The following is a 15,021-nucleotide window of genomic DNA, read 5'->3' on the forward strand; positions in this document are numbered from 1 at the left end:
TCGGCAGGCGGCTTTGCGAGCGGCGCAGCAGCAGGCAGTGGCAGCGCGGGCGGCGGCGGCGGCTCCTCCTCCGCCGCCGCCGCCACGCGGTCCGGCATGGGCATGGGCGGCGGCGCGCCCTCGTCCCTGTCTTTCGGCCTTGCGCAGCTGCAGCGGCCGAGCAGCACCGTGGGGGTCACCGGCGGCCCCACCGCTGCCGCTGCCACCGCCGCCGTCATGTCAGCCGCCGCCGTCGGCGGCAGCGGCTTGGTGCTCGGACTCGACAACACCGCACACAGCAGCGCCGGCGTCGTCAACGCAGCTACGGCTAGGTTTGGCGCTGCAGGCAACGCCTCGGCGCCGCCGCCGCCACCGCTGGCGCCGCCGCCCCCTCCACCGCCGCCGCCGCCGGCTGCGGCGGCGCCGTCGTCACCGACGGTACGGGTGCGGCGGCCGCCCAGCCGGCAGACGGAGAGGTCTGGTTCCAGCCTCCTCTTGTTTGGCGGGGTGGCGTCGGCGTCGGCTGGTGGCGGTGGTGGCGGTAGTGGTGGCGGTGGCGGCGGCGTCGCCTTGGCGTTCGGGGCCAAGAGCGCCACGAGCTTCAGCTTCGGGTCTCATGCCGCGACACGAAGGCCACTGGTGGGTTGGGTTGTAGGGTCGCTGTTGTCGTCTGACTGTGGGTATCCTTAGCGCAAGGGCAATCGCAGGCGCGCCACGAAGTGGCCCACTGGGGGGTTGCAGAGGCGGCGGCGGGGGACGGTGGCCGCTCCAATCCAAGGGGCACACGTTCAGGGGTAATCTGACTGTGGGTATTCTCAGCGCTAAGGATGCTCGCAGTCAGACTACAACAGTCGCTCTGGCTTGTTGCGTTGTGCATACCGTATTTGCTTCTTGCCAGCTTTCCATGACCTGGGGCATGGCTTCATCACTATATCACTATCCCTATTCTGCTTTTTGAATTTGCTAGATGGCTGTACTTACATGCCCTCCTTCGCGTGCCGCAGGTGCGCATGATGAGCTTCCTCAACACCGCCTCGCAGCAGCCCCTGCAGCAGCAGGGCTCGCCGGTGCATCCCCACCCGCTCCGACACATGGCCAGCAGTGGGATGGGCGGCGGCGCCGGCGGGCAGTACGGCGGCAGCGGCACTGCCAGCCCCGCCGCCGCCGCCAGCAGCCCCGCCGCCGCCGGGGCCACCCGCGGCAGCAACAACAGCAGCGGCACCCAGATACAGAGCCTGCCCCCGCAGCCGCAGCCGCAGCTGGTGACGCGGCAGGGCTCAGTGGTGATGGCGGCGGCGATGGATAGCAGTAGCCTCTCCGGAGCGTATGGTAAGTCGTTGTCTGCCTCCTCCAGCCTCATGGCCATGCGCACCGCTTTTCTCGAGGGTTGCCAGCAGCTGCTTTCTGTCTCACATGCGCAAGCCGTGTAACACGCTGTCGTCTAGACCGCCGAAAGCACCGATACGGGCACATGTGGCGTTTAGGTAGAGGGTCTGTCCTGCCCCACATGCACGGTGTCCCTCGGCTCCCTCGCATCCCGCCCTCACAGCCGATCTAAACCTGTGCCGTACGCCCTGGCGTGTGCTGCCCACCGCGCGCGCTCGCGGCATTACTTACGGGCTACTCAACCGGAACCGAAACCCCCCTGTGTGTGTATGTGTGTGTATGTGTGTGTGTGTGTGTGTCTGCGTCCGCCCCCACAGGCCGGCAGCTCTCCAACCCCGCGCTGCGGTTTCCGCCGTCGCCCAATCCTTCCAGCCTCAACCCTTCGCGCCAGGGTAGCCAACGGCCTCTGTCGCCCGGCGGCGGCGGCCTCTCCGGCGGCCGATTACTGGCGGCGCCAAACGACATTCGCATTAGCGATGTACAGCTGAATCTGGTGACCACCGCCGGGGCCGGGCACGGCAGCGTTGGCATCGGCGGTGGCGGGAGTGGTTCTCACAGCGTCTTCCGGACCACAGGCAACAACATTCGAGGCCTTGTCGCTACAGGAGGAGGCGGCGGCGGCGGATCCGTTTCGGCGAGCAGTGCAACGGAGGCAACGCCCGCGAGCATGGCGGCGGCCGGGTACGGCATCCGCGGCGGCGGCGGCGATGGCGGGGATGCGGCGGGCGGAACGGGATCCGTTGTGGATCCAGCAGAGGACGAGCAGCAGTACCACGAGATCACGGCCACCTCGTTCCTGGATCCGGTGTCCAAGGCGCAGGTGGTCATGGTCGTGCAGACGGTGAGTCAGTGTCGAGCCGCCTGTTTGACAACTTTTATTGGGCACCGGCGATCCGTTGGGACCGTTTGTGGGCCTGTTGTGATGAGCGGGCTGAAGCCCGCAACAATTGCGATCTTTCCGAATCCCGTCACATTCTCGTCAGTCTCACGCCACACGGCGCACGCCACACGTGAGCCCTAACTCCAGGCGCATCCCTGTCACCACCAGCATTCACAAGCCCTGCTGCTAGCACATTTTCTATCACGGCCGCCATCACCACCACCACCACCACCACCACCACCTGCACCCCCACCCCCACCCCCTCCCACCACCACCTGCACCCACCTCCATGCCTTCCTGCTCCGGGCCGCCCCTCAGGACGTGACGGCCCGCGTGCGGCTGGAGCGGCGGCTGGCCGAGGTGATGGAGGCCGAACACAAGCTGCTGTGAGTGTGGCCTGTCGGTGGCGTGGCGCGATGGGTTGTGTGCCTGGGGCGTGCATGGCAATGCATGGTCGTGATTATGGTGGTGGTGGTCGTGATCATGGTGGTGCTGGTGGTTGGTGGTGCGGTGCTAGACGGGTTGGTGCGCTTGGGACAGCGCCGTGTTGCGCGAAAGGCGGGCGGTTTTGGGGGAGGGGTTGTAAGTACCAGCCCAAACTAAACCAAAACCAACGAAAATGAGCGGAGTGCAGGCAGAGGTGTTAGTTGCAAGCGATAATACTTATGGGAAGTGGGCCGAGGCGTCGTGGAGCAGCAGGGCGAGCGGCGCCGGCGACAACTGTCGCCGCCCGGGCTCGGTGGCGCGCACAACAGCACCAGACAGGCACGCGGAGGGGCTTCTAGTGCTTGTTCGCTGCGCCGCTTGCAGTGGGGTTGGGATGCCGAGCCCGATTGGTCGCCATCGCGACAACTTGACCGTGACCCCCCTAGCCCCCGTCTTCCTCTCCTTGCCCTTGCCCTCCCCTACACTTCTCTGTACCATTCCTTGCACCACCACCCCCGTCCGCTGGCAGTAATGTCCTTCTCTTCCCCTCTTACCTGTATTACCGCGCACTTCTCTTTGTTAACCACGCAACCCCTCCCACCTTCCACACTGCCGCAGTGAGAACATCTTTCCACGCCACGTGCTGGAGCACATCGCCTCCGCCTCCGCCGCGGCGCAGCAGCAGCAACATCAGCAGCAGCAGCTGGCGGCGCTGGCGGCGGGGCGCGGCGCCGGCGGTGCGGGGGCGCTGGCGGTGTCGGCCTTCAACCTGTCCATGCTCAGTGCGATGCCGGACCCCACCGCCACCGCCACCGACCACGAACAGGTCACAATTCTGTTCAGCGACATCGTGGGTGAGTTTTATATTTTGTAAATTGGCATAATGTCGCAGAGTGAGAGTTTGTAGTTGCGAGTTTGGAGTCCGGATTCACAGGTTTATATTTGAGAATCAGCCGTGAACAAATGGACATTGCGGCAGAGCATTGGCTGCCAGTGTTAGGCTGAAGGACGGCACGCCCGGCGCGTGCGTGCCACGTCGGCACGCGCCCTGAGGCCGCTCCCTCCTCATCTGCCCGCCCGCGGCCGAGTGCTAGCCTCCCTCGTAACGTAATCGCCAACGCACGCGTTTCGCGCCTGACACGAACAGGTTTTACGAGCATGTGCAAAGAGGTCCCTGCGAAGACCGTTATGAAGTTCTTGAACCAGCTCTACAGTCGTTTTGGTGAGAGGCTTGGGGAGCTGGGGAGCCAGTTGGGTAATGTACATACTTTTGTCTGTTTGGCAGCTGACCACCCATGTGACGGCTGCATGCACGCGTTGAACCTCACAAGTGACATGCGCTGCCCACCCTCGCGCAAGCCTTCGGTTCCTCATAGCACTGTCCTCCTGCTGTCCAACACACGCACACTCCGCGCGTGTAAAACGCTGGGCTCCTTCATTGGTATCAGGCAGCGACGCCCTACTGGTCTCTGTGCAACCTGCATACACTCCTACCTGACGTGCACACGCACCTGCCGTGTCACACAGACACGCTGCTGGACATCTACGGCGTGTACAAGGTGGAGACCATTGGCGACTGCTACATGGTGGCGGGCGGGCTGATCAGCAAGGACGCAGACGGCTTCGCGGCGGTGCGCAAGGGCAGCAGCGACAAGCTTCAGGTGCGTGCGTACCCGGGACACACCGCCTCCCGCACATCGGTCACCAGCGGGCATGTGGATATGTCCGGGGGCTGCCAGGCCTCCGGCGTAGGCCATCCGGCACGTACGGCCCCCAAGCCCTCAATTCATGACGCACGCTTCGATCCTTCCCACGCCCTCGTTCGCGCCTACCCAGCACGTCCACCGACCGCCCACCCCCGCCCTGCCCCCCTCAGGCCTGGCGTGTGCTGTCGTTCGCCAAGGCCATGCTGCGGGACGCGCAGAAGGTGCTTCTGCCGACCACTGGCGAGCCAGTCAAGATGAGGGTGAGGCGTGCGAGCGGGGTGGCTGGGGCGGAGGGCGGGTGGAGGGGCTGGGGGGATGGGGGGCCTGGGAGCGGGGAGGGGCTGGGGCAGGTGGGGTGGCGGCAGCCGGGGACAATGCGCTTGAGCAAGCTGAGTCATATGTGATTGCATCGGCTTGGGTCTGGGGTCTTGGTCGCGGAACGGGGTATTGGCAGCACTTTGACGCCGGTCCCTTGCATGCAGAGTGTCACACATGTCGTGCCCCCACGTGTTGCAGGTGGGCATCCACACGGGCCCGGTGGTGTCGGGGGTGGTGGGCATGCGCATGCCGCGCTTCTGCCTGTTCGGCGACACCATCAACACGGCCAGCCGCATGGAGTCCACCTGCCCCTACGGCCGCATCCAGGTGGGGTGGGGGGGCAGCGGGCCGTGCCTGATGGGGGAGACATCGCGAAGGGAGGGTGCATGTGCCTGTGAGGGCACAACGCGGGAGGAATGCGCAGCACGTTGCATGCGATGCGTGATGTGCGTGTGCGTGTGCGCGTGCGTGTGTGTGTGCACTTCGCTGCGACCTGGGGCCGAGCCGGACCCCATGCGGTCATACCTGATCTGCTATGCCACAACACCAACGCATGACATCCCAGCTCGCCCGGCCTTCCTTTCGACCCGTTCAGTCTCTACACCTACAATTTTCCATCCATTGCGCCACCGCCAACACCATCCACACCACCCACGCCACGCACGCCGCCCCATGCAGGTGTCTGATGCCACGTGGGGCCTGGTGCCGGATGAGGACTGGGAGCCCACTGGCGGAGTGGAGGTGAAGGTGAGCGGGCGAGGCCGAGCAAACAAGCGAGCGAGCGCACGAATTTGGCCCGGGTTGCCTGCCTGCCTGCCTGCCTCCGCCAAACACACCCTATTCGACGTCAATCTATCCGTCTTGCAATGGACGGCTGCCCCGCTACACACACACACACACACACACACACACACACACACACACACACACACACACACACACACACACACACAGGGCAAGGGCGTAATGAACACCTACCTGCTGCGCCAGCCTCTGCCTGCCGCCGTGCCGGCCGGCCTAAGCGCCGCCAACATGTCCGTACCGGGCCCCATCGAGGGAGCGGGTGCCCTCGGATCCGGCGGCGGCAGCCCCGGCGGCGGCCGCAACGACGAGGCCACAGCGCTCAAGCGGATGGCTACCAACGCCGTTGCGCGGGCGGCGGGTATGGCAGCGGCAGCCGCCGCCGCGGCAGCGGCAGCGGCGGCGACCGGGTCCGTTGGCAGCACATTGGCGAGTGGCAGCCACTCCTTGCCGGCGCCGTTCCTTGCGGCGGGCCTGGCCAGCAGTGGTAACGCGCTGGGGTGGCAGGCGGCGGGCAGCCACGGGGCGGGCATGCTGCGCAGCGGTAGCCGCTCGGGCACACAGGAGGCGCCGGCGGTGCTGCGGCGCCCGGAATCCAGCATGGGCCAGCACAGCGGCGCAGGCCACGCCACCGTTAGCGGGCGCAGCGATGTGGTTCTGACAACAGGCGGCGGCGGCGGCGAGTCTGCCACCAGCCGGGCTGGCAGCATGGCTGGTGGCGGCGCTGCCGCCGGCGACTCTGGCCGCGCACCGTCGAGCGCGTCTTGGGCTGCCGCTGCCATTGCCGCCGCCGCAGCGTCGGCTGGCGGCGGCCGGGCTTCCAGCGGGATCCACACCGGCAGCGGGCACCTACAACTGCATCGTCTGGGCGCGCCGGGGCTGGGATCCGTGGGCGGCCCAGTCGTCAGCTCCGACAGCGCCGGCCCCGCCAGTGGCGGCGCGGGCCGAGGCGTTGGTGGCGGAATCAGTGGCGGTGGCGGTGCCCGCTTCGTGTCCGCGGTCCTGGGCATTGTGGACACCGCTGGCGGCAGCAGCCGCGGCTCTGCGGCTGGCACCGGCGCCGCCCCAATGGCAGGAGACGGCGCCGTCGGCACGGATCCCGTCTCCGGCTGGGCGGCGGCTGTGGGCGGCGCAGAGGGTACCAGCAAGGAGGGGCCAAGGCGAGGCAGCTCCAGCAGGGGCAAGCAGAGCAGCTCGGGACTCAGCAGGTCGTTTCTCTTTAACACCGCGTTCTGAGGGAGACGCAGTCGCAACGGAGGGGCGCAGAAATGAATGGAGATGGACGTGATGAGCACTTCCGATACTTATGGATCAGCCGTGTGGCAACGTGTATTCAGCTTGTGACTGCTGCCTGACCAAAGAGCGTGGGACGGGGGTGACTAGGATGCGCGGGCGGGTGGGTGGCCTCGAGCGTTCGTGCATTTCTTAAATGAAGCTTTCCATGACCATGTCACTGAACATCCTTGGCCGCGTCTGTGCGTTACACGCGGACACCTCTCAGTATGCATGGATTCCCAAGCTGCCACACCGGATTGGTATTTTTAATCATGTACGGGGGTGTTCCAGTACTATGCCGACGCGTCGTTGTCGCTAGCGGGGTATCTTGCCGGGTGGCGCGTAACGCCGCGCCATGGAACTGCGCGGGCGCGGCATTGTGTCATCATCCGAGCTGGCGAATGCGATCCCGTTTGGGTGCAAGTTTCTCATGCTCGTGGTATGAAGTATGGGCGGTAGTGGGACTCGGCGTCGGGTGTGATTAATAAAATTGAATGCGCTTGTTGAAGTTTGGTTCCTCCTGAAGGCCTGGGAAGACAAGATAGTCTGAGGCCGCCTGTTACTGCGACAGTGTCATTGGAACTTCGAGGGCGCTGCCCACCGCATGCACTGGCGCTATACGCTGGCTATTTATGGAGCGCGCATCATGTATGAGAGTGGAGTGTCTTTCCTCGGGCGTGGGCTTGTGAGAGTTGTACCACTGTCATACTTAAATGGTTGGGTCTGCGGCGGGGGCGTCAGGGCGAGGGCGTCAGGGCTCCGGCATCATAGGATATCAAGGCGCACCACCAACCTAAAAGGAGCGCTCTTGGATGTAGAAGGGCTTTTGCTGCCGGGTTGCTCCTGTATATGCATGGCCTTCATCACATATAGAGTTCTGAGGGGCCGCAACGAGCCGATGGGCCCAGGCGTCCTGACGGAGTCCTGAGCGTGTACCTGCGTGCGATGGAACGCATGTGAATGATTCATTCGCTTGATAACGGCCGAGTCAAAGCGTGCGACACCGTGCGTCATACCGTAAGTAATTTTCGGTCGGGCTAGGGCTGCGACCAATGGTGTGACGAACGCACAGCACGCCGTTCTGTCGGGAGATGCTGGGGGGTGGTGCTGGCAGGTTCGCGGTTGGGCGGGGTGCTGTTGTCTCGTGAGCTTGTCATTTGTGACGCGCTGCTTCTTGCGCTGGAACACAGGGCGATTGCTGGTACAGATGTGTACGGTATAGCGGGGTCCTTGGTGTGTCGGAGCTATAGGTGACAGTAGGACGCATGCCACACGGACACGAGGAAGGGTGGCATGGGTGGCAAGGATAGAACGCGGCGTGCGCATTCTCATTACCGCGGCACGCTCGGTGTGCGCATTATCCAGCTAAGTGGTGATCATAAGTTATTGAAGAACAGGCGCGCAATGCCATGTGCGTGTCTGCATGCAGTGCTGTTGCAGGGATTGAGGTTGTGGGTTCATGCGTTCCTATGCAAGGCGGCGATGGTTACCGTACGCGCAAGCCTTGAAGGCAAACGTTTTGGAAGAGCGCTGCTACTTGTGCGCCTGGCTGCTTTTAGGTCACTGAGGCACGTCATGAGCTCAGAGATGTATTTGAGCTGCGGACGGCGGCATGTTAAGCACACGAAACAAAATGAGAGAGCAGGGGCCCCGGGGCCCGGGCTCCACTCACAACGCCTCGAGGTGACTACGCATAGCTGTATGCTCGCATCAGCTCAATCCACCCCGTGCTAAGAAAGGGGTAAACCATTGCGAGGTTTGCAAGACGCGTAGAATGAAATGCCGTTCGTGGCTGAGATTTTCATGGTGCTGGCCTGACACGTGTCTTCCGGATTCGGAGACGCTGCCGACAAGTTGGGTAACGCACATGAAGCCCAATACTTCCCATCCCGCGTATTGCACAAATTGACTGATTGAATAATACGGTATCCCTCATCTATAAAACACATTGCATAATGAAGGCGATGATTCTGCGCAGGATTGGAGATTCGGAGTTGGCGATATGCGCTCTTGGTGCTGGCCTGCTGGGCAACCTGGTCTCACCCGGGGCGTGCCCATACCCGGGGCACCGTCCAAAGCTCAAACCATCCCAAATGCCCTGATATGGTATCTGTATGTTATGAATAGCTGTTATGGGCCCTGGGGTGACCTGCCCGCTCGCCGAGCTCGCGAACTGCAGCGACATGCCCCGACATTATGCGCGAAGAGCTGCTTTAAACCCCCCTGCAGATGTCCTAAGCTACATGTAGTCAATAATAGGCACGGCAATAACAAAGCAGTGAGGAAATTGCTGTTCGAGGGACTTCGGTTCCCAAAATTGCCGGTCGGCAGAGCTTTGCATTTTGATCTGGAATACATTTCAATGCAATATTATGTATCTAAATAACATATTTAATGAGTTTAGGCTCACTCAAGCGCACTTTGGGTCCATCGGCCCCGGCACGTACCCAGGGCACACCGGCCGGAGAACCAAAACCCGCCCATTTCGACCCAAGGCGAGCGCGGACCGCCCTCCCACTTGACCAGCAAGTCATTACTATATGTACGGAGGGTCTGAGAGCGTGGGAGACTCAGGGGAGAACAGTTTGACGTCGGGGACTCCCTCCATCCACCCCCAAGACCCCCCGCACGGGGAGGCCCGTACGGCAGTGGTCGGACTGTCGGACTGTGGATTCAACACGCTGGCAAGGTTGTGCAAGTTGCGGGCAAGCCGCACATAAGGTTAAATTTACAGTCGGAGTGTCAGACCAATCGTAATTGAGGAAACCGTGAGCGCAAGTTTTGGACGGTGGTTTAACGGCGGGTGAGACCGGGTTGCTGCTGGGTTGTGCCGCAGGTAAGGTGAAAAGTGGCAGGGTGCTGCGTGGCGCGATGAGCATGTGTAGAAGGTGTACGGGGTCACTAGGGGTCACTAGGGGTCACTGCACATTGTCATTGGGTGTGTGGCGGCCACGCGAGCATGTACTGCATGCAGCGGAGGCCAGCCGAAGAAGGAAATGCGGCGAGGATGTGAATCTGTAATCCGGTCGGGCAGCATGATGGAGTTTCCGTGTGCCTGGGAGCTGTAGGGAGCTGTCGCCTGCTGGCTGAACGCGCGCAGCGTGCCGGCGGCGGACGGCGCACCTCCAGCCACAGCGCGTCTCGCCGCCTGGCCGCCATCTGCCAAGTCCGTTGCCGAATTCGCCAACTTAAAGCACTGATCCCCTTGAACGGTTAAACCCAGCCGCATTGTACCTGGGTCTCGCGCACTCCTCTGCCCCGCTCTTGTGCCCAATGACCAGCTCCCGCGCACACGTTAGCCGTTAGGTCACAAGCGGCGGCCAGGAGAGGTTCCCGAATCCCGCACGCTTACAGCTGAAGTCAGACTGCAATTTCAGGCTGGCGCGGGGAGGGAGCGCGGCGCAACCGGCATCGCTGTGGGTCCGCTTGCCTCGAACTCCACGTCCTCACCGCGTCCCTCCGCCGCTCATTGCTCACTCTCGCTTCACCCTCGCGATCGCGCTTACGCACCACCCACCATCTCAGCCAGTCAGCTCCATACGAGTCCTTGTGCTCCACAACACACGCACGAGCAGCACCCCTCTCCTTGCGCTTTCCTTATAAAAAACACATACCGGTACCGTACAACAACGCTGCCCCCTGCCCTTCTAGCTACCGCCGCCCCTTCCCCTTCTGCCCCGGTGGCGGCCCGTACCGCGCGCGCACCCACTGCGCCACGCTTACGTTGCCCGTCGCAACGTCAGGGTCGGCCCGCGCCTCCTGGATCCAGGCGTAGGCGGCGGCGTGTGTGTCCAGGTGCTTGTGCATGGCCGCCACTGTGTCGTCAACCTGGGCGGCGGACAGCAGCAGCAGCAGCAGCAGGAAAACGTTTGGGGACAGCGGGGAAAGGACGGTGCAAATATGTACATGATCAACTGTTGACGTTTTGCCCCGGGGGAACCGCGTATAATGGTAAAAAAAGTTAACAACGTGCGGCCGTCGCACATCCGCACCGTACCGCCCCAGGCGCAAGCGGTGCAGTGCAGGGCATACACGCCGGGCCGCGTGTGTCACCCCCCCACTCTCCTCCTCGCTCTATTGCATTGAGTTCGGTTTAGTTTGGCCTGGTATCTACAACCCCCCCCCCCCCCGCAGCCTTCCCGCACCCGCACCTGCGCCTACGCCCGCCCCTTTGCCGCCCCATCCTCCGCGCACCTTCTTGCCCTGCGCGCGCACGTGTGTGCCCACCACGTGTTCGATCAGCCACACGCAGGAGCGGTCGCAGGCGGGGGCGCGCGCGGTGCCGCGGCGCGCGTTGAGCAGCACCTTGGTCGGGTCAGCCAACGTGATGAGCGACGGCATCTGCAGCGGAAAAGCAAGGGAATGTTTCTACCCTGCCGTACATCTGCCCCGCCTTTGACCTGCGCAGGGCGCCAAGCGCACCCACGGCATCCCAGCCAGCCATTGTCCCACCCACCTGCATTGTCTAGTAGTGTTTCCTTCCCTAGTGCTCTTCCGAAGCACCCACCTGCATCGTCCAGTAGTGTCCAGTAGTATTTCCTTCCCTAGTGCTCTTCCGAGGCACCCACTCACCTGCGTGTTGCTGTCCACGAAGCGCGCGTACCGCTCGTAGCGACTGGCGCCGTGCTGCAGCGGCGTGCCCGGGTCCGTGTAGCCGATGCCCATGCGGAACCACAGCGCCCTGGCGAGTGGCGAGCGAGATAAAAAAACTTTGAGCACGCTTGACATGACGAACCACAAGGAGCATAAAGACAAAAGGCCCGGCCGAGCACCATGCCTCCAACCTTACTGACGAAGCAGATATCATGTGCCACGAAGCCCTGACGAAGCCCCCACGCGCTTCAATCGCGGCGATGGCCCTCCACCACCACGTCCGGACCGGCCCATGCCCCGAGCTGCCCGCATCCCATCAAGCGCCAGCCACCCCCAGTCTCCCACCTGCCCAGCAGGCAGTCTCCCCCGCCGCAGCCGGTCTGCTTGGTGATGAAGGCGATGGCGTCCTCGGGCGCAATCAGGCGCATCAGCCCCACGCTGAAGATGATGCCGGTGCCGCCGTGGCCGCTGATGCTCACCAGGCAGCTCTGGGCGGGCTTGGCGTGCAGCCTGGCGGAGCGTGTGCGTGCGCGTGTGTGTGTGTGTGTGTTAAAAAACAATAAAACGAAGTGTGTGTGCGTATGAATCAATGCGTTCAACTAAAGCAGATTCTGAGAGGGCCGGCGCCTTGCATGCAGAGCGCGCTGGCAAGTATGCGTGCGGCTGTGTGTACACCAGGGCCAACTGCCCACTGGCGCCAACGGCCCAAACACAGAGGGCCTGCGCTGTCACCCTGCCCACCCTCACTCTCGCCCTCGCCCTTGCCCTCGCCGTCCCCACCCCACGCCCTCCCGGTTTCTTGCTCCCTATACCCAGGCAACCACCGCTCACCGCTCCTCATGTCGGGCGCAGTAGGGGAAGGGCAGCCACAGCGCCTCCCGCGCCTCGCGCGCCGCCTCGCCGCCCTCCTGGCCCGCGCGGGACAGGTCCAGCCCCAGCGCCGCCGACAGCCAGGGCGTGCCGTCGATGTAGCGCTGCTGGCTGGGCCGCTTGCTGCCCGCCAGGCGCCGCCGCTGCTGCTGCTGGTGGTGCTGGTGCTGGTGGTGCTGGTGCGGATGCTGGCTAGACTGCTGCCCCGCCTCTTCCCAGTGCTCGTCGCCAGCGCCATACTGACCCACATCGTACACTGCTGCCGCGCCCTCCTTACCCTCCTTTAAGAAGTCCCCTCCGACCCGGCCTGGCATGCTGCTTGCCTCCGCCCATGTCGCCAGTCTGCGCCGCCGCCCTCGTTGCCACCAACGCCCCTCCTCCTCCTCCTCCTCCCCCTCCTCCTCCTCCTCGTCCTGCTCCTCCTGCAACAGCCCTCTCCGCCGCTGCCGCTGCCGTCGCCGCCCTTGCCGCCTCCGTCCGCCGTACCAGGTTTGTGGGTCTGTGTCCTCATTGCCCGGCTCCTCCTGCCCCGCCGCCGCCCCTGCTGCCCCCGCCGCCCCCGGCTGCGGCGGGTCGCGCTGCTCCCAGTCCATGGCGGGTTTGTATTTGAAGTCGCGCGGGTATCGCTCCTTGAGATCCACGTGATGAGCCATCCATTTGGCGTAGGCCGCCCCAGCCTGCCGCATGCCCTCGCCGAACCTGTTGCGTGAGCGCGTGCGTGTGTACCGTACATTGTTTGTTGGGAAAGCACGTACGGTATGATTGTGTTAAGGGGGGTGGACGCGCATTTGGGCGCGCGAGCAGTGGACGGCGGGATGGGCGGGGTTGTGTTTGGGGTGGTGGAATCGGTGAAACGCGCAGGTTGCTCTGGGCATGGCCACCGGGGAAAGCAGGCATGTCCAGGCCACCTAGAAGCAGACTGGCACCCACCTCTCTCGGGCTTCCGCGCTGTCCACGTCCTCCCGCGCTGCATCCTGGCCATTCTCCTGACCCTGATCCTGCCGGCCGAGTGGGAAGGTGAAGAGCCGCGGCCCGAACCGCTCCCTCAGCGCTTCCTCGTGACTGGCATTGCAGTGGTAGCGAGGGGCGTAGGTACCGCACGCCAGGGCGCGCGTGCAGAAGGGGCAGGCGGGGCGCGGCGTAAAGGTGTGGTTCTGCGGGCGGTGGAGGAGGGGCCGTGCGGGAAGAGGGGCTTACGGGCTGCGACCTGGTGAACTGGGTTGTGGTGCATGGGACCCCACATGGAGTGAGATCGCTGCTCTCTAACAACTGGGCCCCAAATCCAGCCCTCCTCACTATACGGCATTTACGGGCGGCCATTCTTCCGCCTCCCCCCCTAAGTCTGCGACTCCGTACCTGGACGGCTGCCATCTCCCAGCCGGAGCTACCCGAGCCCCAGGTCCACGCCCCCGCCCCACCTCCCTGCAACCCACCCTGGCACCAACCGCTGGCCCCCCACCACAGCCACCCAGCCCCCGCCCCACCCAATCCCCGCCCCGCCCAATCCCGCCCCACAGCCATCCCGTCCCACCCAGTCCCCCGCACCACAGCCGCGCCCGCCCCATGTTTCACCCGCCCCATCCGCCCCGCCCAACGCCAGGCCTCCCCGCATCCACCCCTCCCCCGCCCCACCGTGACGATGCTGGACATGTTGAAGCCGCAGGGCAGGCAGCGCGGCGCGGCGGGCGCGGGGTGCTGCGTGAAGTACCAGATGTTGTCGGTGATGGCGAGCGGCTGCTCGGGGTCGAATTGCTCTAGCAGCTTGATCACGCCTATGCAAGGTAGGTGCATCAGGTTGTTGCGAGGGCGTTGTGGAGGTGTTTGAAATAAGGTGGTGGGAATAGGGAATGCTGGGGTCACTGCTTGCCTAGGCCTGCCCGGTCCGGCTGCCGCAGCATCCCGCGTGAGAGGCAAATGGTCATAGACTCCAACAGCACACACGCGACGCACCCGACATGTAGAAGAGTGTGTCATCGTCGCCGTACAACATCCATTTGTACGTCTCGCCAAAGTGCTTGTGCGCCAGGAAGGGTGTGACGGCAGCCCGCGTGTCGCCTGGGTGGCAGAGGTGGGCAGGTAGCGGCAGGGATGTTGCACGAAACCCCGCCCCCGCCCCCAGCGCCCCCGCACGCACGCCATGCACACAGCTGCCCCCCCACCTCCTCAAGCTACTGTGCTGTTATTGTGTCTGCCGGATAACTTATCAGCCGAGTGGGCTCCTTACCAACGTTGCCCCCGCGCCAGGTGCCACGCGCGATGGAGTCGTCCTCCCAGTAGCCGAAGCTCTCCCCATAGCGGCGACGTGTCGCATCCTTATTGAGTTCATCTACTAATGAAGTGTCATTCAAAACCGTGAACGAGCGGATCCCCTGCGAGCCAAGCGCCGAGTCAAATTAAGCGCATTTTCCTCCTCCGCCCTTGCTCAGATACCTTGGTTGCGACTCGGTTCACTTCTATAAGTGGTAAGCGGTGCACACATGTTGGTTTGGCAACTACGAAGTCCTTCTCGTTGTAGTCCAGTCCGAAGACGCTGCCCGCACGCGCGCACTCTGCAGCTAAGAGCACGGCAACCGCGAGCGTGTGCCCTGTGGAGCGAGTTGTCATAGCCGAGCGTTCCCCATGATATTATGATTACTGGACGACTCGTCTTCGTTTAAGTCGTTCCCTACCCGCCCAGAATCATCACGGCGTACGCTGTGTGTCCGACCCCACCCCACCACCCGCGAGGACCCCGGGGTCATACATTCGAGGGCAATAGCGGGGCTGTACAGTTCGTTGCACCATTCG

General features: G+C 63.7%; 3 protein-coding genes across 3 annotated transcripts in view; 2 read left to right on the plus strand and 1 right to left on the minus strand.

The window, feature by feature from the left end:
• The window catches only part of CHLRE_14g612950v5 (uncharacterized protein), a 16,052-nt gene extending 7,148 nt beyond the window's left edge, over positions 1-8,904 (plus strand). Inside the window, exons 10-20 of the mRNA XM_043070027.1 lie at positions 8-618; positions 984-1,308; positions 1,683-2,206; positions 2,564-2,631; positions 3,290-3,525; positions 3,819-3,893; positions 4,199-4,332; positions 4,548-4,637; positions 4,894-5,022; positions 5,374-5,442; positions 5,650-8,904. Of these exons, the coding sequence (XP_042916700.1) occupies positions 8-618; positions 984-1,308; positions 1,683-2,206; positions 2,564-2,631; positions 3,290-3,525; positions 3,819-3,893; positions 4,199-4,332; positions 4,548-4,637; positions 4,894-5,022; positions 5,374-5,442; positions 5,650-6,732 (3,344 nt within the window). The 3' untranslated portion in view covers positions 6,733-8,904. The remainder of the gene's footprint in view (positions 1-7; positions 619-983; positions 1,309-1,682; positions 2,207-2,563; positions 2,632-3,289; positions 3,526-3,818; positions 3,894-4,198; positions 4,333-4,547; positions 4,638-4,893; positions 5,023-5,373; positions 5,443-5,649) is intronic.
• A 248-nt stretch (positions 8,905-9,152) lies between these two features.
• Positions 9,153-9,804, plus strand: CHLRE_14g612976v5 (uncharacterized protein). The gene has a single exon (XM_043070028.1). It carries the CDS (start codon positions 9,312-9,314, stop codon positions 9,489-9,491), a length of 180 nt encoding a protein of 59 aa, XP_042916701.1. The 5' UTR covers positions 9,153-9,311; the 3' UTR covers positions 9,492-9,804.
• Positions 9,805-10,107: 303 nt separating this feature from the next.
• On the minus strand, positions 10,108-14,892 carry CHLRE_14g613000v5 (uncharacterized protein). The gene is made up of 10 exons (XM_043070029.1): positions 14,665-14,892; positions 14,459-14,603; positions 14,185-14,289; positions 13,867-14,006; positions 13,165-13,388; positions 12,196-12,933; positions 11,710-11,874; positions 11,344-11,452; positions 10,966-11,112; positions 10,108-10,599 (listed from the first exon to the last, which is right to left on the minus strand). The coding sequence occupies exons 1-10, from the start codon at positions 14,836-14,838 to the stop codon at positions 10,423-10,425; spliced, it is 2,124 nt and encodes a 707-aa protein (XP_042916702.1). The 5' UTR covers positions 14,839-14,892; the 3' UTR covers positions 10,108-10,422.
• Positions 14,893-15,021: the final 129 nt, after the last annotated feature.

This window comes from Chlamydomonas reinhardtii, chromosome 14, assembly GCF_000002595.2.
Source record: "Chlamydomonas reinhardtii strain CC-503 cw92 mt+ chromosome 14, whole genome shotgun sequence".
Lineage (NCBI taxonomy): Eukaryota > Viridiplantae > Chlorophyta > Chlorophyceae > Chlamydomonadales > Chlamydomonadaceae > Chlamydomonas > Chlamydomonas reinhardtii.